Source organism: Paroedura picta, chromosome 8 (assembly GCF_049243985.1).
Source record: "Paroedura picta isolate Pp20150507F chromosome 8, Ppicta_v3.0, whole genome shotgun sequence".
Classification (NCBI taxonomy): Eukaryota; Metazoa; Chordata; class Lepidosauria; order Squamata; family Gekkonidae; genus Paroedura; species Paroedura picta.
Genome location: NC_135376.1, coordinates 103,678,419 through 103,701,547, shown reverse-complemented (window position 1 = coordinate 103,701,547; position 23,129 = coordinate 103,678,419). Strand labels below are relative to the sequence as shown.

At 55.8% G+C, this 23,129-nt stretch overlaps 1 protein-coding gene across 13 annotated transcripts in view; it reads right to left on the bottom strand.

The window, feature by feature from the left end:
• PAX2 (paired box 2) overlaps window positions 1-23,129 on the bottom strand; it is a 125,336-nt gene that overhangs the window by 16,381 nt on the left and 85,826 nt on the right. For all 13 annotated transcript variants that reach the window (XM_077351106.1, XM_077351103.1, XM_077351104.1 and 10 more), the window contains 2 exons: window positions 7,049-7,224; window positions 4,417-4,543 (listed from right to left, as the gene is read on the bottom strand). In XM_077351106.1, coding sequence (XP_077207221.1) covers window positions 4,417-4,543; window positions 7,049-7,224 — 303 coding nt within the window. The remainder of the gene's footprint in view (window positions 1-4,416; window positions 4,544-7,048; window positions 7,225-23,129) is intronic.

Here is a 23,129-nt window from a genome sequence, read left to right as displayed (position 1 = left end):
GAAGGAAAGTGGGATAGGATTTGTCTACATCTCGACTGGTTTGTCTAGATATTTATACCACACTGGTTTCTCCCACAGAGATCTCAAGCCACAGTCTACTCACAACACTATCCCTGCAAGGCAGGCTCGGTTCAGAGAGACGGGAGGAGTGACTGGCCCAAGGTCGCCCAGGGAGCTCCAGGGCAGAGGGAAGTTTGAACCCAGTTCTCCCAGATCTTCATCCATTACTTTCACCCCTCCACTATGTGGGCAAAAGAGAACGAAGGTCCACGAGAACCTTCCAGTTACATCTCCCTCGCCTTGTTTCTTGGCAAGAGGAGCCCAATTCCCAAGGTTTTAAAGCTTCTTCCATTCACGAAAAATACGCCTCATTTTGACCATTTCCCGCTTGCTCTGTGCGTTTCCCTTGCTGCTGCTGGGGAGCCCGAGGGGAAGTGAGTGGGTCGGCAGGGGTGGGCAATTAGGGCTACCCAAAGCTATTCCACGGAGCAGGGAGGAAAGACAGGTCGGGGCTACGCCAAGGAAGGGGCTACGGTCAACCTGCCCTGAGCACCACCACCACCAGCCGCACTTTGGTGGCCGGAGAAGAGGCACGGGGATGGCACTGGCAGACCCCAGACATCAATGGCTCCGTGGGCAGCGCTGCCTTCACCAGGGCAGAGAGGGCTGGATTCCACCCCCCAGGGAGTGCTGCAGCTTGGAACCCCCCCCTCCCCCCTCCCATTCCAAAACAGCTTCTGGAAGTGGGACAGCATCCAGCTCCACCTTGCATGTCCCCTGGGGTGGCCCAGAGAAGCAGCAAGGCTCTCATCCCCTCTGGCTCCTGGTGGGGGGTGGCAGAGCACACCTTCCAAACTCTGGGCGGAGAAAACCTTTGGGACTGGGGAGTGGAGCCTGGGGGGCTCAGTGGGGACACAATGCCACACGACTGCTGTTTTGTCCTCTGCAGTTTGGGGGTCTTCAGGAGATCTCCAGGTGATGGCAACCCTCTGGAGACTATTAGCAGCCTGCTCAAGGCCACAGCGATTTCCCTTCTGGGAGGGAAGTCCAGAGGAAAGGACGGAGCAGCAGGGGATCCACTGCTGGAGACAGAGGGGGTCCACTGCCCCAAGTAGGGAGTGGGGTGGGATGAACCCAGGACTCTTCACCCCCCCCCCCTTCCTCCTCCACAGGACAGGAGAAATGCTCCCATGTTAGTGGGACAATGTTTGCATCCAATGGCACAGGTGCCAGCTCTCTAATCTGGAGAGCTGGGTGGGATACCCCGTTCCTCCTCCACATGCAGCCTGCTGGGTGACCCTGTGCTAGTCACAGTCCTGTTAGGGCTATTCTCAAAGAGCAGTTCCGTAAGAACTCTCTCAGCCCCACCTCCCTCACAGGGTGTCTGTTGTGGGGAGAGGAAGGGAAGGCGATGGGAAGCCGCTTGGAGTCTCCTTTGGACAATGAAAAGTGGGGTTTAAAAACCATCTCTCCTTCTTTAAGAACAACAAAGTTTTATTCAAGGTATAAGTTTTCATGTACAGGCACTCAAAAGATCATCTGCAGCCCTAATAATACCCAGTTCATGTGTGGATACCCACTGGGCAACCCCCCCCCCATGGCCCTCAGGTGGGGGCGTGAATGCAGTAGGGAGAGGGCACTCCCCACTAAGGGTCAACCACAGGTCTTCCATGTCCCCATCCTCCTCCCCCTTCATGCCACTTTCAGGCACTAGGCAGGGAGGAGGAAGAGCTGGCAGATAGGGGTGTGTGTGTGTGTGTGGGGGGGAGGCTAGCTCCCCCTGCTCCACTCGACCTGGTCTCCCAGTTCACCTGGCTGGACTGCTGCTGTTTATTTGAGGGGGGGGGGGACTCCATGGTGCTCAGTGGCTGGGCTGCCCCACTCTGCAGGAGCCCTCCCACCCGCTGCCTCTTTCTAGAGCCTGTTTTTAAAATGGGTGTTGATGCTGGTACCTCACTATGCATTTATGATTCTATGCAGAGATGTTTCAACAGAGAAGTATACATTTAAAAAAATAGTGGGCATCGTGGGGCATTTAAAATATGGAGAAAAAGGATTGGTTGCCTGCATTGATTGACAGGCGGATAAGGCACGTTGCTCTCTTCCGCCATTTCCAGCAGCCGATGTGGAGGGTGAGACCCGCGAAAAGACAGCAGACAAAGGCGAGAGAGCAGAAAAAGTGCGGAGGGGCTCGGAGGCCCTTTGCCATTCAGCCCTGGCATAACGCTTTTTAAAGTGATGTGCGGAAATGCCTTCAGAGTTAAATGGTCTCTGAACAGGGCAGTTCTGTTTAGCTCCCCTGGACCACAGCCATGCATAGACTTTCAGTCCATTACTTTGTCTTATCACTGTAAAAGAAGTAACTCTTGTATTTATGTGTTTGTTTGTCTGTTTATCATCTCATCATGTGATCCTGGGGGATCCTGGGGGCTGACCCTCCCTGAGCAAAAGCGAACCAGCCTGTCCGTGGGTGGAGACCCCACCGACAGCGGCTGCTCTTCCAAGTGGGAGTGGGTCCACCAAATGCCTTCACCTGCCTCAACGATGAAGGTCGGCAGGACCAGGCAGAGTCCCAGAAGGCATCCTAGTTAGGCCACCGCCTCACGGAGGCTGATGCCCAGCGGGGGTGAGGGGAGAGCCCACCCAAGCCTCTCCCCCGACCACTTGCTTTTCCCGCTCCCTTTGCAGCTTGGTTGGGCACCCTCGCTTGGGGACGGTGGCTCTTGGGACGTGTTTGCGTGACTTCCGTCTGGGAAAGTGTGCATTTTGGCAGGCCCAGCCCACCTCGCCTGCTCAGCCCTCCCATGGCTGCCCTCTCTCCTCCCTCCACTTTGGGGGATTTGCAAAACTGGCCCTTGGCATATCTCTACAGCAGGGCCCTGATCCCCCGGTGGATAGTTCCTGCTTCACTTTCCCTGGTGGAGAAGGGCTGGGCCTGGGCCTGGGCCTGCAGGGGTGGGAGAGGCATCGTGGTCAGCAATCGCCCCCACCAGGCCTTGGTGCTTCCCTCTGCAGCCAACAACATGCTGATGGTGGCCGGTTGCATGCGTGGCAGTGCGCTTTAATTAAACGTGCTCAGGATGGATAGGCTCACAGGCAAGATCAACACAAAACTCCGGGCGGAGAGGGAAACAAGGCAGTGAGAACAATGGGGGGGGGGACGTCTTCGTCCTCCTCGGGACACTGTCCAGCGAGGGACTGATTCATGGACACGCTCCCAGTGCCTTTACGTTGGGACCTGGGCAATGACCCTTGGGAGTGCCCACCCCCTCTCTGTGCGGGCTCCGAAAGAGCAGGCTGGTGCTGGCCCAAAGCTCCCGACAGAGGAACCGAAGCCCTCCGCCTGCCCTGGGAAAGAGCCTGCAGGGGGAGGCCGGCAAGGAGTGGGCCCTGGCAGATGCCCCCGTGCAAGGCCTGGAGCACCGGAAAGGCCAACCTCCAGGGACCACCACAGAGCGTGAGGCGGAAGAGAACAATTCCCCTGGAGAAAATGGCCCTTTGGAGGGCAACCCCTCCCTTCCCCTCCCCAAACCCACCCTCCCCTGGCTCCACCACACAGACAATCAGCCCTAATTCCGAGAAGGGGGGGCTGCGACCCAGGCCAGCTGATCCCCTGAACAACACAGCCGATCTTTCCGGCCCCTCGGATGTGGATATCTTTGTCCAGCACACATTTTGCCCGTGGCCTGTGGGTGCTTGGGGCAGGCTCGGCTACAAGTAAAATAAAATGGGAAGACCCAACATCCCAAAAAATGGGATCTTGATCAAGCCGAGGTTTCCACTCTGTGTCGGGGAAAGCTGCTTCCTGTTGACTGTGCGGTCCTTGTTTTAACAGTGGCTGGGGTCATTTTAGGGGTTTATTTATCCCGTGAGATGCCCAATAGGTGCGGTTTGGGTCAAGAGTCAGGAGAGAAAGGATAGGAGACGCCGCATTCTCCCCACCTCACTTTTCTCTTCACAACAACCCTGCGAGGTAGGTCAGGCTGCCTATGACTGACTGGCCCAAGGGCACCCAGTGAGATGATTTCTTTTAAATATTTATTAACTGCTTCCCTTCCTTCCTTCCTTCCTTCCTTCCTTCCTTCCTTCCTTCCTTCCTTCCTTCCTTCCTTCCTTCCTTCCTTCCTTCCTTCCTTCCTTCCTTCCTTCCTTCCTTCCTTCCTTCCTTCCTTCCTTCCTTCTGTTGCTCAAGCGGCTTGTAATATAAATGACATATATAAAACAAAGTCCATAAATACACACGAGCCCGAAATTCTTCACAGCCGAGGACACCTGTCATCCTGCCGCTCTAGCAGCCCCCAGCGCTGCCTCCCTCTTTCTCCTTGGCGGGGGGGGGGCAGTCAGAATACATCTCCCGGGCCCCCACTGCCCAGGGCGCCCCTGGCTGAGCCCCTGCGCACAAGGCAGGCCACTTACCAGTCACTACGGGGTAGGTCTGGGGTCCTGATACGTTGCTCCCCAGGTCTGGATTAGCAGAGGTGGCTAAACTCGACTTGACTTCATCGAGGCCAGGCGTCAGAGCTGGGAGGGAGTATTCATTGCCCTGGGGAAGACAGAAAAGACCGCTAGCTCTCCGCGGATGGGCTGGAGGGCGGGGGGGGGGGATGCAGCCCCTGCACAGATGGAGGCAAGCAGGGAAGAGGTGAGGAGAGGGGGCCAGGCCACATTTTCTGTGTCCTCCCTGCAAATACAATGGCCCTTCCTCTTTGGCCCAATTCTCCTGGGTCCCCCAGCAGATGAAGCTGCCCAGTGGAGCAACTACGAGGGGCGGGCGGGGGGGGGGGGGGGCTGAGGCGGCCCTCCTCCTGTTCAAGTCATTTTGCCTGCCTGATGACTCTGCTGGGCAGAGGGAAGGGTGGCTGCTGGCTCCCTGGGGCTTTGGTCCTGCCAGAAGGCGGGCAGTGGAGGGGCTGTGCCTGGGTGCTACCGAGAGAGACAGGGAGGGAGGGAGGGAGCGAGCGCAGGGCTCTTCTGGCTCCCCCCAGCTCCTGTGCATTGGGGTATGAAATTGGGGCAGGGGCTGGCCACATGGCTAACAGAAGGAGGGGAGGGGGAGCCTCATTGCCTTTGAAAGGCTGTCCTGTCCAAGAGGCAGGGGTAATTGCCTTTGCATTGTGTGCCCCCCAAGCCAGACACAGGGACTGGAAGAGAGGACAAAAAAGCCGGAAAAGTTGTTCTGATTAATATTACATTAAATTAAAACTGATTTTCTGCGCTGTGTTCCTCCCTCCCCCTGGCCCCCCCTGGCCGTGCCAACTCCCTCCTGGCTGCCCTCCTCCGGCTGCCCGCCCTGGCCGGCCGCGACTGCCGAGTCATTTCCAATTCCTTCTTGTATTGATCTTGCTGTAGAAATCAGTTTTGTAATTAGCTGCAAATTAGGCTTTCTGCTGGGGGTGAGGCTGCCCCCTGATTTATCACCAGAGTAATTCGCTGTGATCGGAGAGAAATTAAAATGAACTCAATTAGGCTCTGGATTTGCTTTATGGGCCCCATTCAGACTTTCTGGGGGAAGAACGGCTGTGCTGATGTTTAATAGTCTAATGAAAGTAAATAAAGGTTATTCATTGTAATAAACTCGGGGACCTGGGGAAGCAGGAGCCCAGCGCCAGCCCAGCCTCCGCGTCTGCGGCTACTTTTTCCACTCGGGGTACTTTTAAAAGCCTTTTGATCTTTGTATTAAGACAAACTGCTTTGGGGATAAAGGCTGTGTGTCGGGGGGGGGAGAGGAGGGGAGGCCAATGCCAAGGAAAGCAGCCCGGCCTTCCGAAGCCCCCTCAGAGGAAGGAGGAGTGTGGATCTGGCCCTCCCAGGACGGAGGAGAGGAAGCCCCGGAGAAGGCCAGAGCTCCTCCTCCTCAACCAGCCAGCAGGAGGCGCCAGGAGCTCCGCCCCACCAGGGCTCCGGCCATCTCTCCTGCCAGGGAAACTGCTGGTTAGCAGCCGGGGACGGGCAGGATGAGCATGTCAGGATCCGCCCAGTGGGGACCACCTTAGAGCCTTAGATAGGAATCCGCTACTTCAGGATCCCATTGGCTTTGGAATCATAGCCTCAGGGAATCCTCGGGTTGGAAGGGACCTCCAGGGTCATCTAGTCCAACCCCCTGCAGAATGCAGGAAATTCATAACCACTGGCCCACCCACACAGACCACAATTCACGGAAAGTTCAGTCAAAATCTTTTTTTTAAAGATCTACATAGACCTGTCCGCTGCAGCAGGGCTGTCTGCAGACGTCCATCACAGATGCTTCATCCACCTTTGACTCTCCAAAGGGACCCCCTTGCGTCTCCCCAAAGCTCTCTGCTGGGGAGGGACAGGGGGTGGGAGTGGGGTGAATTCAGCACAGACTCTTCCCGGGGGGGGGGGGCCTGCAGAGCCACGCTCAGGGCAGACGAAGCCTCCAGGGGTCCCTCCCTGCAGGGTTGCTGGCCAAGAGGAGTCCGCTGCAGTCTTGGTCACAACCCTTCGTGCATCCGAGTGGCATCAAGTGGGGCTTCTTTACAAAGCCATGTGCATGCATACAAAAAGGCAGGATTCTGGGTGTGTGTGTGTGGGGGGGGGGGGTCGGCATTAGCGCGCATGTGCATGGAGGCAGGAGGCAGGAGGGGGAGCTCTGTGTCTCCAGCCAGGCCTGTACATGTGAGTGGGAAGCCCTGTTGGGCCAGACGCATGAGGCCTAGGGATTCATAGGTGCATTTCCCCGCGGGGCTGGGGAGGGGGAGGGGGAGGTGCAGACATGAGTGGGTCTGTGAGTGTCTGGAAAAAAGCGTCCTGGGCCTGGGGGGACATGGACTGGCAATGCTCTTGCCCTTCTCTACGAACGAGAAGGGGATGGATGTCAGCTTCAGCCCCATGGCTGCTCCGAGAGTCCTGCTGAGGGACTGCCTCATGCCGTGTCCATTCTCCGGACAGACACCTTGGCTGGCCAGCCAGTTCTCTGTCCAAAAGGGCAGCTCTCCTGCAGCTCCTGCTCCTGCTCCGTTGGGTGCCTGCTTGCCTGCCTGCCTGCCTGCCTCCCCCCCCCCCCCGCTGCTCCTCCCGGGGGTCACACCTGCTCAGACTTGATGTGTTCTGAGGCCTGGAAGACATCCGGGTAGGAAGGACGCTCGAAGACTCGATCTAAAGCTTCCAGCTGCTGTTGCGTGAAGGTGTCGGCACGAAGGTGTTTCCGCAAACTATCCACACTACTCTGGGAGTCGCCATTGGGGACGGAGCCCTCGGAAACTTCTGGGAGATACAGAGAGAGAAAACAGGGCTTTAGTGAGGCCTGCCCCAGCGATGTGTCCCCGTTCTCCTGGCAGGAAGGCACTTTGGGGGGCTCTGCGCTTTCCTGCCCTTCCAGGGAGGGTTCCAGGCCCTGCCGTCCCGCAGTGACCCCTTCCAGTGGGTTCAGGGCCCTGCCTCCGCCGGGGACCCTCTGGGCTGTGTCCGAGCACAGGAGGGACGTCTGGACTCCCACTGTGAAGAATGGCCCAAGGAGAGCACATCCAAGCCAGGAGCCCTTCGAGTGGCACCCGGGGCAAGCAGCGTGAGAGGCACTTCCGGGGGGCACTTCCCCGCTCTGCTAAGCCGCTGTGGAAACCACGGGCAGCTCTGTCCGATGGCTCTTCTCCCTCCCGTCCTGCCACGCCTAGCAGGGCCCTTCAGGGTCATCTGCCAGCCCTCCTCTCATTGGCTGCCTCTCTCCCGGCAGTTCTATAGGTCTCTTTCTAGGTGATTATACAATATGATATAATCAATACTGCATTATATACAGTAACCGAGTACAATATCACTTGTAAGGCCATGGACAATATTACCTATTGATTAGTCCGAGCACCTGGCCTCCCCCTCCTTGCCCTTCCCTTCCCCACCTCCTTTCCAGAGAGACCAGTGGGCGGGGGGAGGGGGGGCTGCCGACCGATGGCCTCTAAGCCACAAAGGAACTCCCTGCTGCTGTACACCAAGCGTGAGAGGCACGATCCAGCCACGGGCAGGAGTTCCCCCGGCCCCCAGGGAGACCGACGGGATTCAGGATCGCTCCTGGGCTGCAGGACCTGGAAGCAGGGTCCTCCTGGGCGTGGACAGAAGACACAGCCCCTCTGCCCACACGGCTCAGCAGGGCTACAAAAGCCCCTTCTGCCACTTTGGCCTTCAGAAAGCAAAGGCAGAAAACAGCAGAACCGCAGAAGAGCTGCAGGGGGATCTGGCTGCAACGCATGGAAAAGCCCGGGTTGAATCTTTGACAGACACCTGATCAATTTTAGACCTTTTGTCCATCCGACCCCCATTTGGGGATCGGAAATGGAGGGGGGGGGAGACACACCCAAGGAGGCCTCTATTCACCCTAGGCATGAATCCCGGCACCGAATGGCTGGTGGCTCCATTTGCAGCTGCGGCTGCTGCTGCTGCTATTTTGGATTTCTCCCGCCGCCCCCCCCCCCCCCGTTGCCTCTCCTGTGCTGGGACTGGTGGGCCGCAGGGGTCGTCCCCACTGTTATGTCGGTGGCCATTTGGCCACTGATGCAGATGAGGGCTCGGCTAGCCAAGGAACTAAGCAATCAAAGGAACCTGGTCGCTCTGCTAGAGCCAATCGGATTGCTCTGCTTAGGGCCAATTGGATGGCTCTGCTTAAGGGTCAATCGGAGGCAGCTGCTGCATGAGTTTGCCTGTTTTTCTCTGTTCAGTATTTGGAGTTTGTTGCTGGATTTGCTAAATAAAAAGAGCTGTTCAGAAGAATTGGAGGCTGTCCTCACTGGACCCGCAGACTTAATACCCACCACATAGTGTGGCCTTGCAGCAGGCTGGGCTCCGGCCCACCGTGACCCCTCTTGGTCTATCCAGCCACAAAAGGGATGCTGGGGGCCACAATGACTGCCGAAAGGCCCCGAGGGGCCTTCCGTGGCTCTGTTCCAGCTCCCACCTGCCTTGGCGGCTGCCCTTTGGCTTCTGCCTGCAAAAAAGCCCCCCCCTCCCCCTGTCTTTCCTCCTCCCAGAGAAACATGCCCTCCTGTGGACACACCCGGCAGAATGGCGGATCTTGGTTGGCGCACAACTTGGGCGGGCAAAGGGGTCACTGAACTGCCAAGCGGCTGCCTCTGGGGCGCCATGCCTGAAAAGGGGCCAGTTCCTTTTCCAGGGGCTCTCAAAGGCAAGGCAGAAGAGAAGCCCGGGAGGGAGCCAGCAGGGCAGTCGACAAGCAATGCGGGGGGGGGGGGCAGGGGCAGGGGCTGGGACTGGCGGGCAGGTACAGCTTTCACTCTGCACAGCCCGCAGCACGAGCCCTGCACGAGTCCGCAAGTCCTCCCGGCCCCCTGTGCTGCGGCCCTCTCAATCCGCATGGCTTCAGCAGCTGTGCCTCCTTTTCCTTAGGAGGGGGCCCCAAAGTGCGTGGCCCTTTCCTGGCTCACAGGCCAACGGGCCCAGGAAGCAGCCGGCACCCCAGCACGGGGGAGGTCTCCTGCGTCCGGCATCTGGGTCAGTCCACAGGTCCTAGAGGAGGCAGGGCTGCTTAAAGCAACGGGTTAGAGAGCCAGCATGGAGCCTCAGTTAGATTGACCGTCTGAATCCCCCTCTGCCAAGGAAGATGCTGGGCGACCTTCGGCCTTACCCACCTCACGGAGTTGTTAGGAGGACAAAGGGGAGGAGAGGATAACAACGTCGGGCTGCTTTGGATCCCAGTGGGGCCTAACGGGGGCTTCCAAGGAAGTGAATAAGCTACCTCATGTGGTCCTTTGCCCTGCAGCCCCTGAGGTGTGACTGTGGGAGGGAACAGGAAAGGGGGAAGGCCATCCAGTGGCCCAGGCAGGGGACTGCCGGTCAGCCGCAAGCAGGATCAAGCCCAGGCCCAGGGGGAGGAGAACAGCCAGGAGCCTCAAGGACAGTGGTGCCAGGGGGGGGGGAAGCCCCCGGAAGGAGGGGGAAGGAGCTGCTCCCTTTGGCCTCTGATATTCCCTCCACCCCACCACACAGCTCTGGTCCTGTGGGCTGTCCTGCTCGGAAGCCCCCACCCCCCGAACCCTTTGGCTCAAGGTCCCCCAGACTCTGCCCCCACCCCCACCAGCTGCTCTCTCATCACTCCTCTCCTCCCCCCAGGGCTATCTGTGCCAAGGGAAGAAAACCCCCCACTGCCCGAGACCCCCGTGGTTGGCCTCTGCTCCCCAAGGCAGTTAGGGGCTGGGAGGCAAGTCCCTGCGGCAGCAAGAAGCAAGGTCCTGACCTCATCTGCCCCCCCCACCCCCTTCCAGGGCTCCAGGAAGGAAATGGTCAGCCGACTGCAGGTTTCATTTGAACAAATCAGGAGATAATTAAGCACACAACAATCCAACTAGCAATGAGCTGAGTCCACTCCACCTCCTGCAGCCCCCCTTCCCACGGCCCCCGTCCCGGATTCTGAGCACAGCTGGCGGGGGGGGGGTCTCCTTTCACAGGCACCAAAGTAGATTAGCTCCAACCCCTCCAACCCCCCAGCCCCCCCTCCGTTGCATTGCATGCATGCACAGCCATTAGAACCACAATGTCCAGCACTAACCCCAGGATTCGAAACAGGTTCCTCAAAGGACACTCCACAGAAAGCCTTTCCAAAGGGCCCCTGAGAGGGGGCAGCTCCGGCCCGCGAGGGGGAAGCACGGAAAGGAGGCTCAGCCTGAACTGCCCAACGCTCCTGGCTTCCGTGAGGACAGCTCTGCCTAGAGCAAGGTCAGGAATGCCTGTGGCCAGAGCAGAGCGCTCCAGGAGAGGAGAGGAGAGGAGAGGAGAGGAGAGGAGAGGAGAGGAGAGGAGAGGAGAGGAGAGGAGAGGAGAGGAGAGGAGAGGAGAGGAGAGGAGAGGAGAGGAGAGGAGAGGAGAGGAGAGGAGAGGACTCCCCGCCAAAGAAGGGCTGCCAGAAACACCTTTAAGTAACCGCCCATCAGCAGTGTGGGACTGAGAAGCTCTTGGCACAAGCCGCTCAGGAAAGGGCACTTCCGCCCAGCGTCAGGAGGCCTTCATGCTCCCCCCTCCCCCCGCTTGCCCCTCCAACACCAACTCCCTTCTGGGGTCCTCGTGGACTGGAAGCTCAAGAGGAGCAGCAAGGAAGGCAAGTGCAGTCTTGGGCTGCATCAACAGGGGCATCACATCCAAATCACAAGATGTCCTAGTCCTGCTATGTACCACATGGGTCACCCCCCCCCCCCCCCCCCGGAGGCCTGTGTGCTGTTCTGGAGGCCTCCCTTCAAAAAGGATGTGGATACAGTTGAGAGGGGGCAAAGGAGAGTGACGAGGAGGATCCGGGGCCTGGAGACCAAGCCCCAGGAGGAAAGGCGGAGGGGCTTGGGAATGTTCAGCCTGGAGGAGAGGAGGCTGAGGGGGGACAGGACGGCTCTCTTGAAGGATCTGAAAGGCTGTCCCTTGGAAGAGATCAGGGAAAGGTTCCTGTGGGCAGCAGAGGACAGGACCCACAATATTGGGTTGAAACTACATATAGAACGGTACTGGCTAGATATGGGGAGGGGGGATTTCACAGGGTAATTCAGTAGTGGAAGGGGCTGCCTAAGGAGGTGGGGAGCTCCCCCTCACTGGCCGTCTTCAAGCAGCAGCTGGACAGATCCTTCTACTGGATGCTGGATGCTGATCCTGCCCTGAGCAGGGGGTGGGACTAGATGGCCTTCATGGCTCCTTCCCACTCTAGGATTCTAGGAGTCTAGTTCAGCAGTGGAAGGGGTTGCCTAAGGAGGTGGGGAGCTCCCCCTCACTGGCCATCTCCAAGCAGCGGCTGGACAGATCCTTCTCCTGGATGCTGGAGGCTGATCCTGCACTGAGCAGGGGGTGGGACTAGATGGCCTTCATGGCCCCTTCCCACTCTAGGATTCCAGGAGTCTAGTTCAGCAGAGGAATGGGCTTCCTCAGGAGGTGGGGAGCTCCCCCTCACTGGCCATCTTCAAGCAGCGGCTGGACAGATCCTTCTCCTGGATGCTGGAGGCTGATCCTGCACTGAGCAGGGGGTGGGACTAGGTGGCTTGCATGGCCCCTTCCCACTCTAGGATCCTAGGAGTCTAGTTCAGCCGTGGAAGGGGCTGCCTAAGGAGGTGGGGAGCTCCCCCTCACTGGCCGTCTTCAAGCAGCAGCTGGACAGATTCTTCTCCTGGATGCTGGAGGCTGATCCTGCCCTGAGCAGGGGGTGGGACTAGATGGCCTTCATGGCCCCTTCCCACTCTAGGATTCTAGGAGTCTAGTTCAGCAGGGGAAGGGGCTGCCTCAGGAGGTGGGGAGCTCCCCCTCACTGGCCATCTCCAAGCAGCGGCTGGACAGATCCTTCTCCTGGATGCTGGAGGCTGATCCTGCACTGAGCAGGGGGTGGGACTAGGTGGCTTGCATGGCCCCTTCCCACTCTAGGATCCTAGGAGTCTAGTTCAGCCGTGGAAGGGGCTGCCTAAGGAGGTGGGGAGCTCCCCCTCACTGGCCATCTCCAAGTAGCAGCTGGACAGATCCTTCTCCTGGATGCTGGAGGCTGATCCAGCCCTGAGCAGGGGGTGGGACTAGGTGGCTTGCATGGCCCCTTCCCACTCTAGGATCCTAGGAGTCTAGTTCAGCCGTGGAAGGGGCTGCCTAAGGAGGTGGGGAGCTCCCCCTCACTGGCCATCTTCAAGCAGCGGCTGGACAGATATATCCTTCTCCTGGATGCTTGAGGCTGATCCTGCACTGAGCAGGGGGTGGGACTAGATGGCCTTCATGGCCCCTTCCCACTCTAGGATTCTAGGAGTCTAGTTCAGCAGAGGAAGGGGCTGCCTAAGGAGGTGGGGAGCTCCCCCTCACTGGCCATCTTCAAGCAGCGGCTGGACAGATATATCCTTCTCCTGGATGCTTGAGGCTGATCCTGCACTGAGCAGGGGGTGGGACTAGATGGCCTGCATGGCCCCTTCCCACTCTAGGATCCTAGGAGTCTAGTTCAGCAGAGGAAGGGGCTGCCTAAGGAGGTGGGGAGCTCCCCCTCACTGGCCGTCTTCAAGCAGCAGCTGGACAGACCCTTCTCCTGGATGCTGGAGGCTGATCCTGCACTGAGCAGAGGGTGGGACTAGATGGCCTGCATGGCCCCTTCCCACTCTAGGATTCTATTCCATCTCAGATGTTTCCTTCTGAGCCACTGGCTGCTGTTTTGCTGCTGCTTCGTCTGCCTGATTATGAATTATTTTGTGCTTTTAGAAACTGATCTGAGCATTTGGAGAAGTGGAATACAATGTCTACAATGCATCGATAAATAAAGTAAAGAGCAGGTGGGGGAAATAAAGCTGTCAGAAATGTTAGAGTTGGTGCGGTCCAGTGAACCAACTGGGAAACGAGGCCCTAAGGAGAGTCCTGTAGGAGCCAGCCAGAGAGGGTCTTACGAAGGAGGCTCAGCAAGCAGGGCCAGGGCCCGGGGATCCAGAGGCCGGCTGCCTTGGCCAATGAAGGTTTCCTGAACTGCCCTCGGCTAGTCGGCCATTGGTGGACTGCTCCTCCTCCCTGCAAGTGTCTCGTCCCCTTTCAAAGCTGGGTATTCTCTGTGGCCACCATTATTGGTCCAGCAGAAACCATTGCTTTCCGTCTCCCCTGCACCGATTTCTCATCCCCTGGGCTGGGTATCCCTGGGGTCTCGCATTCTGGGTGCGGAGCAGCCCCTCTGCCCACTTTCTCCACCCTCTGCGTCATTTCACAAACTTTGGTGCTGTCCCTCCTTGGTTGCCTCTTTCCTCTGCCGCCCGAGTCTTTCCTCCTGCCCAAGAGCAGCTGTGCCACAAGCTTGGTTTCCTTCAGATTTTTTTTGCCTTTCCCGAGCTACGGATTCTGTGCCAGTCAAATAACACCAAAGATTGAGGACCAGCTAAGTAATGAGAGAACCCCTCTTCTTTGGAATATCCTCCCTAAGAAGCCTTGAAACAGGAGTCCTAAATCTTCTGGGCAGTGCTGCAGACTGAACCGCCATCCAACGAATGCAGCCTGCCCCGGATCTGCCAGGCCCTTCCGGGGGGTCCGTGCCGTGGAGGGATGTGTGTGAGGCGCCTGGGACCTCGCCTGTGGGGGCTGAAACCCGAGCTTCCTCGAGCCCCATAAGCTGCCCTTTCCCTTCATTTATTCAGGGCCCTTCACGTCTTGACAAATCTGTCACTCTAAATTTGCGAGAGATTATGGTCCTCTCTGTGGTACGGAGAGAGGTGATCTATGATATCTGCTGCTGCTATTGATTGCCTGATCTGGTGGCAAAATGAACTTGAAATGAACATCATGCCTCAACTCATTGTGCGCATAATACACTCCTTAATCCCACATCTCTCAGCCTCTATGGAATTCAATTGATCAATCCTGTCCCACGGAGAGTTCTGTGGCGGGGTTATGGCTGCCTGGCGTCCCACCCCTGGACCCCCAAAGGCCCCCATGCAGGCAGAGGGAGAGGACGGGGAGGGGAGAGATGAGATGAAGAGCACAGAGAGGGGTGGGTGAGTGGGGAGGGTGGCAGGGACCCCAGGAGCCGAGGAGAAGCAGAGGGTGCTCCCCACTCTGGACTACAAGAAGACCCCAGAGCCTACAGCAATTGCATTCCTGTCTGGGGACCACAGCATTGACTGATGCGGGAAAGCTCATGGACACAGCAGCACCAGCGGCATATTTCTGCAGCCCTAGGCTCCAGTGGCTGGCCTTAAGACAAGCTGGTGTGTCAGAGATGAAGCTGCAAATTAGGAGGCTTCCGGGGACCCTGAAGACGATGCCCAGCCCAATCCAGAAAGCCCCGCTCTGAGCCCAGCCGAGAATGCCTCCGAAGGAGAAACGGAGACCCTCCGAATTCTGAGAAAGGGACCATCAGGCAAGACCAAGAGGTGACCCTTTCCTGGCAGTGAGCCCAGTGTGAAGACTTGAGCTGCCCTGCTGAGGGGAGGTCTCTCCGTGACTTCCAAAAGGCCAGTTAGTACCCACAGTTGTGGTGTCACTGCAGGACCGGGTGACCTCCTGGGCTGCTGGAAACCCACGTCTTCGGCGTAAGATCCAGAAAAGCCACAGCTGTGGTCCTTCCCCTTCTGGGACCCAAGGGGGTCTGCAGGCGGTGGCCTTGATGGCTGGCTGATCCCTCAACACCAGGAAAGTAGCCCACAGACCTGCCTGGCTTGCCCCCTCTGTCAGAGTGTTCTGGAATAGCCCCTCGGCTGCCACCGTGGCAGGACTTCAGGAAGGTGTCCTTTGGGCAGGAAGCAGCTGCCAGGGCCTTCTGCACAGACGCAGAGCCAGGGTGGCATTTGGGGACCTCAGACTCTCTCCATCAAACCTTCAGCGGGGATGGATAAGATGAAGGCGGGGAGAGGGACCCAGGCCCTGAGCCCCTTGGAGGGCAGGCAGCAGACTAAAGACGCCCTGAGGCTGTGTCAGGTGCCAAGGGCAGGCCTCCAAGGGATGGCTCGTGAGAGGAGCCACTTTGGGGGACTCAGCAGGCCCAGCGTGGCCTGGGCCCCGCCGTTTTCCCAGAGCAGAAGCTGCTTGTCTGAGACCGCCTGGCTCCAAAGAGCCCCTTCTTGCCGAAATGGTTCTGTTCCTGCCAGCATCCTTCAGCCCCAACTTCCCCTTTCCATCTGTCCCCTCCCCCCCTCCCCCCGCACGTGTCCCCGAATTGCACGGGGCAGCCGGCTTCTTTCTGAGATACGCCCCGTGGGGGGCTTGCACATCACTGCCAGTTGTTGCCGTTTCAAACTCAATTGTTCTCCCTGGTACTGAGGCAAATGGAGTCATTAATTACCTTCTATCGGCTGGGACGAGTTCAGAAAGCGATCAATACGCAGCGCTTGTCATTCACGGCAGCCAGCCAGCCAGCCAGCCAGCCCCAGCAAGAACAGACCGGCACGGCTTCCCTCGGCTCTCCCGGGAGACCTCGGGCCCACGCGAGGCTGGAAAGGGCTCTCAGGCCTAGCAGCTCCCAGGAACCCTCCCTGAAGCCAAGAGATGGTGGGCACCGGTCCTTGCTTCCTCATCCTGCTCCAGGAAACCTCTGGGCAGGGCTCCCAGTGGACAGGCCTTCTGGCTCACTGAACACTTCCAAGCATAATCTGTCAGAGCCCCCCCTCCCGCCCCCCCCCAAGACTCCTGAAAGGATGCTGAGGAAGCAGGCAGCTCTTCCGTCCCGGTATTACCCGTGGCACGGGCCTGGCACTTGGCAAAACCTTGGCAACCTGCTTGCAGCCACACGTTCAACAAGCACATGCTCATCAGCCCACAACATTCTCTACCCCAGGCAGTGCTGTGTCTGCAGCTCCTCAGAGAGCCAGAGCTGGAGATCTGTGCTGGGACCCTAAAGCGCCCAATCGGGAGCCTGAGATTCCAGCGAGGATGGCAATAACAGCCAATGGGAAAGAAGGATCACTGTTGCTCTGCAACCAAGTATCCAGGAGAAGGATCTGTCCAGCCGCTGCTTGAAGACGGCCAGGGAGGGAGGGGGATTTTCAAGTGAGCTGCTTGAAGACGGCCCCACCTCCTTAGGTAGCTGAATTGTATTAAAATTGGGCTATATTAAAAGAAATATAGTGTCCAGATCACGGGAGGTGATGTTACTGTCTTATTCCGCTCTGGTTCGGCCTCACTGTGTTCATTTTTGGGCACCACAACTGAAGAAAGATGTAGACAAACTGGAGCGTGTCCAGAGGAGGGCAACAAAGATGGTGAGGGGTTTGGAGACCAAGACGTATGAGGAAAAGTTAAGGGAACTTAGTCTGTTAAGCCTGGACAGAAAATGACCAAGAGTTACTAGGTTAACCATCTTCAAATACTTGAAGGGCTGTCATATAGAGCAGTGGTCCCCAACCTTTTTACCACCAGGGACTGGTCAACGCTTGACAATTTTACTGAGGCCTGGTGGGGGGGGGGGTAGTCTTTTGTCAAAGAACGTCACTGCCGCCTGAGCCCCTGCTCCACTTGCTTTCCCGCCAGCGCCCCTGAATTCCCGCCACCCACTGGGGGGTGCTGCCAGCAGCAACTGTGCAGTGCCACACCGAGGGGGAGCCCCAGCGGCCGCCAGAGACCACCAAAGATGAGCCGGAGGCAAAGTGGCAGGGCAGCCCCCGAGGCAGCAGCCGGGGAGGAGGACGAGGAGGAGCTGCGGCCTGGTACCGACTGATTTACGAACTGGTACCGGTCCCCGGACCAAGGGTTGGGGACCACTGATATAGTGGATGGAGCAGAGTTCTTTTCTGTTGCCCCAGAGGGTCGGACCAGAACCAAAGAGTTGAAATTAATTCAGAATAACTTTTGGCTAAACATCTGGAAGGAGTTCCTGACAGTCCTTCAGTGGTCCCTCAGTGGAACTGGCTTCCTCAAGAGGTGGTGGGTTCTCCTCCTCTGGAAGTTTTAAGCAGAGGCTGGATGGTCCTCTGACAGAAATGCAGATTGTATGAACTGAGGCAGACGGTGAGTGGGTGGGCAGGGAGGGATGTGCCAGGGTTTGGCTCCTGTGGCCCTTCCTGGCATGTCCAGAGAATTGCTGTTTGCCACTCTGGGATGGGAGCTGGATTTCCTCCAGGCCAGATTGCATTCTGGAGATTTTTAGTGGGGGAATCATAGGCCATGAACTTGGGGGGGGGGCACTGTGGGTGGGCAGGTAGTTGTGAGTTCCTGCATTGTGCAGGGGGCTGGACTAGATGTCCCTGGAGATCCCTTCCTACTCTATGATTCTGACTGTGATATCTAGCCAGTAGCATTCTATATGTAGTTTGAACGGGTTATTGTGGATCCTCTCCTCTGCTGCCCACAGGAAGCTTTCCCTGCTCTCCTCCAAGTGACAGCCTTTCAAGTCCTTCAAGAGAGCCCTCCTGTCCCCTCTCTGCCTCCTCTTCTCCAGGCTGAACATTTCCCTCATAGAGCCTCCCCCCACCCCAGGCTTGACAACTCCCTAGTAACTCCCTATTATATTCAAGTGGGAACTCCGCCCCCCAAGCAGTCAGGAGTGGCACAGTCCTCATTGCAGCGTGGGTGGATCCGGACTGAATGGCTTTGGCTAGCTATGGTCACTCAAGCTTACCCCAGGGATGCATGGATCACGGGGGGGGGGGGGGGTGACAAAGCAGCAATGCGCAGGAAGGGCAGGGGCAGAGGGAAAGTTGGAGAGGGCAGCAGCAGTTTGACTCACTGCGAGAGATCAGAGACATCCTGCCTATACTACTTGTGCATAAAGTGCCATCAAGTCACAGCTGGCTTGTGGAGGCCCCAGCAAGAGCTGTTCTGTTGGAATATGCAAGATCTGGAGTGTGCATGATTCAGAAACACTTGAAGACTGTCCTGCAGGGGGCATCAGAGGAAATGTATATTTAGCATAGTGAGAATAGGAACTTCCTGGAAATTTTCAAATGTTCTTCTCCAATGTCCTGACTGGCTCTTTGGAGACTTCCTGCTCCTTTGAGCACACTTCCTCCCTTTTTGCCTCTAGAATGGAAGAATTACATCAGGCAACAATTAGAACACTTAGGTCTCTCTCTCTCTCTCTCTCTCTCTCTCTCTCTCTCTCTCTCTCTCTCTCTCTCTCCTTTCTACACAACCTGTTTCATTCCACAATAAAACTGTTTTATTATTTTAGAAGCTTGGTGCTCTACCCTTCTTTACAAATTTAAACTCTGTCCACTGGGTTAGGGATCCAATGTGAGCCTTTAGGCTGTGAAACAGACAGACAGACAGGTTGAAAGCAAAGAGGAGAAGAAGAAAAACAAACTGACAGTTTCCTGCAACATTCAGCATAACTACCTACTGGATAGGCTTGCTGGAGGCAACTGTCTAATCTGGAGGGAGAGAATGTAAAGTCACCTGCTGGAGACGGGGCTGTGACATGCTGTTAAATACCTTCAATCAGCAGATGACCAGTAGGCAAGGCAAAGGACCTGGGATTCTGATAATGAAAAGATAAGAGGGGCCATAATTAAGGGGCTGACTAATAGAGTTATTTTGAGAGACATGCAAATGCAGTCAGCAAAAGCAGTCTGGTTAGAATTAGAACAGCCGTAAATTCCTGTTTGAAAAGCCAGCTCTATCTGCAAAAGAGACTCTTTAGCATTAAAATGCCAGAGAAAGGGAACTTGCATGACTACATTGACCAGATAATTAGTCTAACTGAACAACTCTGAAATGCTGGCAAAGAGATTCCAGAGCAGTATCTGGTTGTGCTGTTATTACTTAGTTTGTCAAAAAGTTATGAAAATGCTATATCCCAAATTGAAGGAAAGGGAAACATGTCTCTCACTGAAGTAATCAGCCAACATGAAGAGACATATGGGCATAAACAGTTAAAGACTAGAATAATAAAATAAAAATTGCTGAAGAAATAGCACTAAATATAAACAGCAAAATCCGTGTAATTTGCCACTCATGTGGAAATGACACTTTTACAAGAACTGCAATGCTTCCAAGCAGAGGGGTCCCTTTACAAAAGGGAGACAAAGAGGGAGAATTTTAAGCAGAAGTGCTTTGTATTAACCTAAGTGCAACGAAAAGCAAGACATGGTACTTGGACAGTGGTGTACAAAACGTGTTGACACAAAGTTTTCTTTGAAACCCTAAATGAAGTCAGGAAAGAGACTCTAAGCATGACAGACGGAAGGTCTGTGGCTGGAGAAAGGATAGCTCAGGATTTGGAAAATGCAAGTGCCCAAATGCAACTGGGACAGTGCAAGAAGATTTCTATGCTTCAGATTCACGTATGGAAAATGCAAACCTGACTAAACGTTGCAGTCATAAGACGCTCCCCTGGCTGTGGCACAGAGGTCTTGGACACAGAGATAATAATGCTATTGCCCATCTTGTGAGATGGAACCTGACTAAGGGCATACAGATAACCAAATTAACAGACTGTTTGCAGCGCATTCACGGAAAACAAGAAGAGTTGGTTTTTATACCCCACTTTTCACTGCCCAAAGGAGTCTCAAAGTGCCTTAAACTCCCTTTCCTCTCCACAGAACAGACACCCGGTGAGGTAGGTGAGGCTGAGAGAGCTCTGACAAGACTGCTCCGTAAGAACAACACTATCATGGCTGTGATGGGCCCAAGGTCACCCAGCCGGCTGCATGTGGGGGAGGAGCAGGGGATGAAATCCAGCTCACCAGATTAGACACCACCACTTCACCATGTTAGACATGGTTTCAGTAAAGGTCATGAGACAAACCAATCAAAGTGATGTATGTGGGCCAATAAAGACACAGTTGCCTAGTGGGAATAAATATATTCTAACTTATTGATGATTTCTCAAAATATACAGTTGCCAACTTAATCAAGGAGAAAAGTCTAAGTACTGGAGAAGCTGAAGACATATGTTGCAATGGTAAGCAATGTGCCAGAGAAAACTATTGGTCATTTGCACAGACAATGGAGGAGAATATGTGGGATCATCAGCTCACTGTTCCATACACTCCAGAATAGAATGGAATAGCAGCTGTGCAGATGCATGGTCCTAGAAGCAAGCTGGGGAGAAGCGACTACCTACCTACAGAATAGATAACCCACCAAAGGTGCCAGAAGAACGCCATAAGAACTATGGTATGGACACAAAAATATGGACACAAACCAAGCATGAACCACCTGAAGTGTTCAGGTCAAAGGCCAATGCAGTCCTCTCTCCAATCTTTATGCACTCACCTGCCCAACTGATACGGAATATGCCCAATATGCGGATGACACCCAGCTCTTCCTCCTGTTGATTCTCCCCCTGAAACATTAGCCCGCTGCCTGGAAACAGTGGCAAGGTGGCACAAGCAGAGTCGTCTGAAGCTCAACCCTTCAAAGATGGAGGTCCTGTGGCTGGGCAGGGAGGGTCCAAGCAAGAAAGTGCATCTGCCCAACCTGGACAGTGTGCCACTATCAGTGGCTCACTCTGACAGGAACCTGGGCATGATCCTGGAGACTTCCCTCTCCATGGAGGCCCAGGTCCCAAAAGTAGCACAGCTGTCCTCTACCACCTTTGCCAAGTCAAACTACTAGCACCCTACTTGGTCCTGGAACACCTAGCCACAGTGATCCATGCAACAGTCACCTCTGGACTGGACTTCTGCAATTTGTTCTTTGAACTGGAAACTGCAACTGGTCCAGAATGCAGCAGCCAGGGCCCTTACAGCAGCATCATGGAGGTACCACATCCATCTGTCCTCCAACAATTGTGCCAGCTATTAGTCAAATTCTGGATCAGACTTAAGGTCTTGATAATTACCTTCAAGGCCATACATGGTCTGGGTACAGAAGGACCACCTCTCTGCCTACACCCTTCAAAGAGCTCTGCCACCTCCAACAGGTGAGTGATCCCTGGCCCCAGGGAAGCCCGCTTGAACTCAACCAGGGCCAGAGCCTTCTCTGTCCTGGCCCCCACCTAGTGGAACAAGCTCCCAGAGGAAACCAGGGCCCTAATGGAACTAGTTCCTTAGGGCCTGCAAAAAGGAACCCCACCAGGGCTTGGGTTGAGGTAAACTGAAACGAAACAACATTTGCTGGGCCCCAAACCTCTCTCCCTTGAACCCATGCGACAGATCTGACCAACCATGGGTCTGTTAGGTTTTTCAGTATGCTAGAATGTTTTTTTCTCTGTAAACTGTTATTATTACTGTTACCTTTCATGCATTATAATCCGTGAGTCTGATGTACTGTTCTGTTACGCTCTGTGTGAACTGCCCTGAACGTTAGGGGAGGACGGGATACAAATGTAATCAATAAATACATGCCTATGATCCCAATGAGAAATGAAGCAAGATGGATATGAAAATTGAGCAAGGCATTTTTGGGTGATATACCTTGGGATATAAAGGAAACAGGATCTTTGATACAAGAGCGGAAACGATAAAGATCTGTAACACAGTCCACATTGCTGAGAAGGAAAAACCTACAAATATAGAAAAGAATCCACCCTGAAGGAAGGAAGCAGGGAAGCGAGGAAAGGAGCCAGGAGCAGTGTAACTGAGCACCATGAACTTTGCAGATGATGCACCAGCAGGACCCCAAGAACCAGGAGGGGATGCAGAAGCTGAAGCTAAAATTCAACTAGAGCAAACAAGGAAGTGCCACCAAGAAATCTCTCCTATCTAACCCAATCAGAGACTGTAGCAGAATCCTCCACGTGGGAAGACATAGAGAAGATGCCCAACAGCCAAGCAGAAAAGTGAAAGAAGGCTGCGGAAGAGGAAATTAGAGCTCTGGTTGAGGGCCAGACCTGGGCATTCACAGACCTGCCTCCAGGCAAGAGAGCAGCAGGATGCAGAGGGGTTTTCTAAGAAGAATTCCAGAAGACTTTACAGAAGCAGATGGACCTTAAGGACTTTTTACACTAGACATTCCTACAGGGAGAAGGGGCCATGCAGGCCGTCTAGCCCCACCCCCTGCTCAGTGCAGGATCAGCCTCCAGCATCCAGGAGAAGGATCTGTCCAGCCGCTGCTTGAAGACGGCCAGTGAGGGGGAGCTCCCCACCTCCTGAGGCAGCCCCTTCCCCTGCTGAACTAGACTCCTAGAATCCTAGAGTGGGAAGGGGCCATGCAGGCCATCTAGTCCCACCCCCTGCTCAGTGCAGGATCAGCATCCAGCATCCAGGAGAAGGATCTGTCCAGCCGCTGCTTGAAGACGGCCAGGGAGGGGGAGCTCCCCACCTCCTGAGGCAGCCCCTTCCACTGCTGAACTAGACTCCTAGAATCCTAGAGTGGGAAGGGGCCATGCAGGCCATCTATCCCCACCCCCTGCTCAGTGCAGGATCAGCCTCAAGCATCCAGGAGAAGGATCTGTCCAGCCGCTGCTTGAAGACGGCCAGGGAGGGGGAGCTCCCCACCTCCTTAGGCAGCCCCTTCCCCTGCTGAACTAGACTCCTAGAATCCTAGAGTGGGAAGGGGCCATGAAGGCCATCTAGTCCCACCCCCTGCTCAGGACAGGATCAGCCTCCAGCATCCAAGAGAAGGATCTGTCCAGCCGCTGCTTGAAGACCCCCAGTGAGGGGGAGCTCCCCACCTCCTTAGGCAACCCCTTCCACTGCTGAACTAGACTCCTAGAATCCCAGAGTGGGAAGGGGCCATGGAGGCCATCTAGTCCCACTCCCTGCTCAGTGCAGGATCAGCCTCCAGCATCCAGGAGAAGGATCTGTCCAGCTGCTGCTTGAAGACGGCCAGTGAGGGGGAGCTCCCCACCTCCTTAGGCAACCCCTTCCACTGCTGAACTA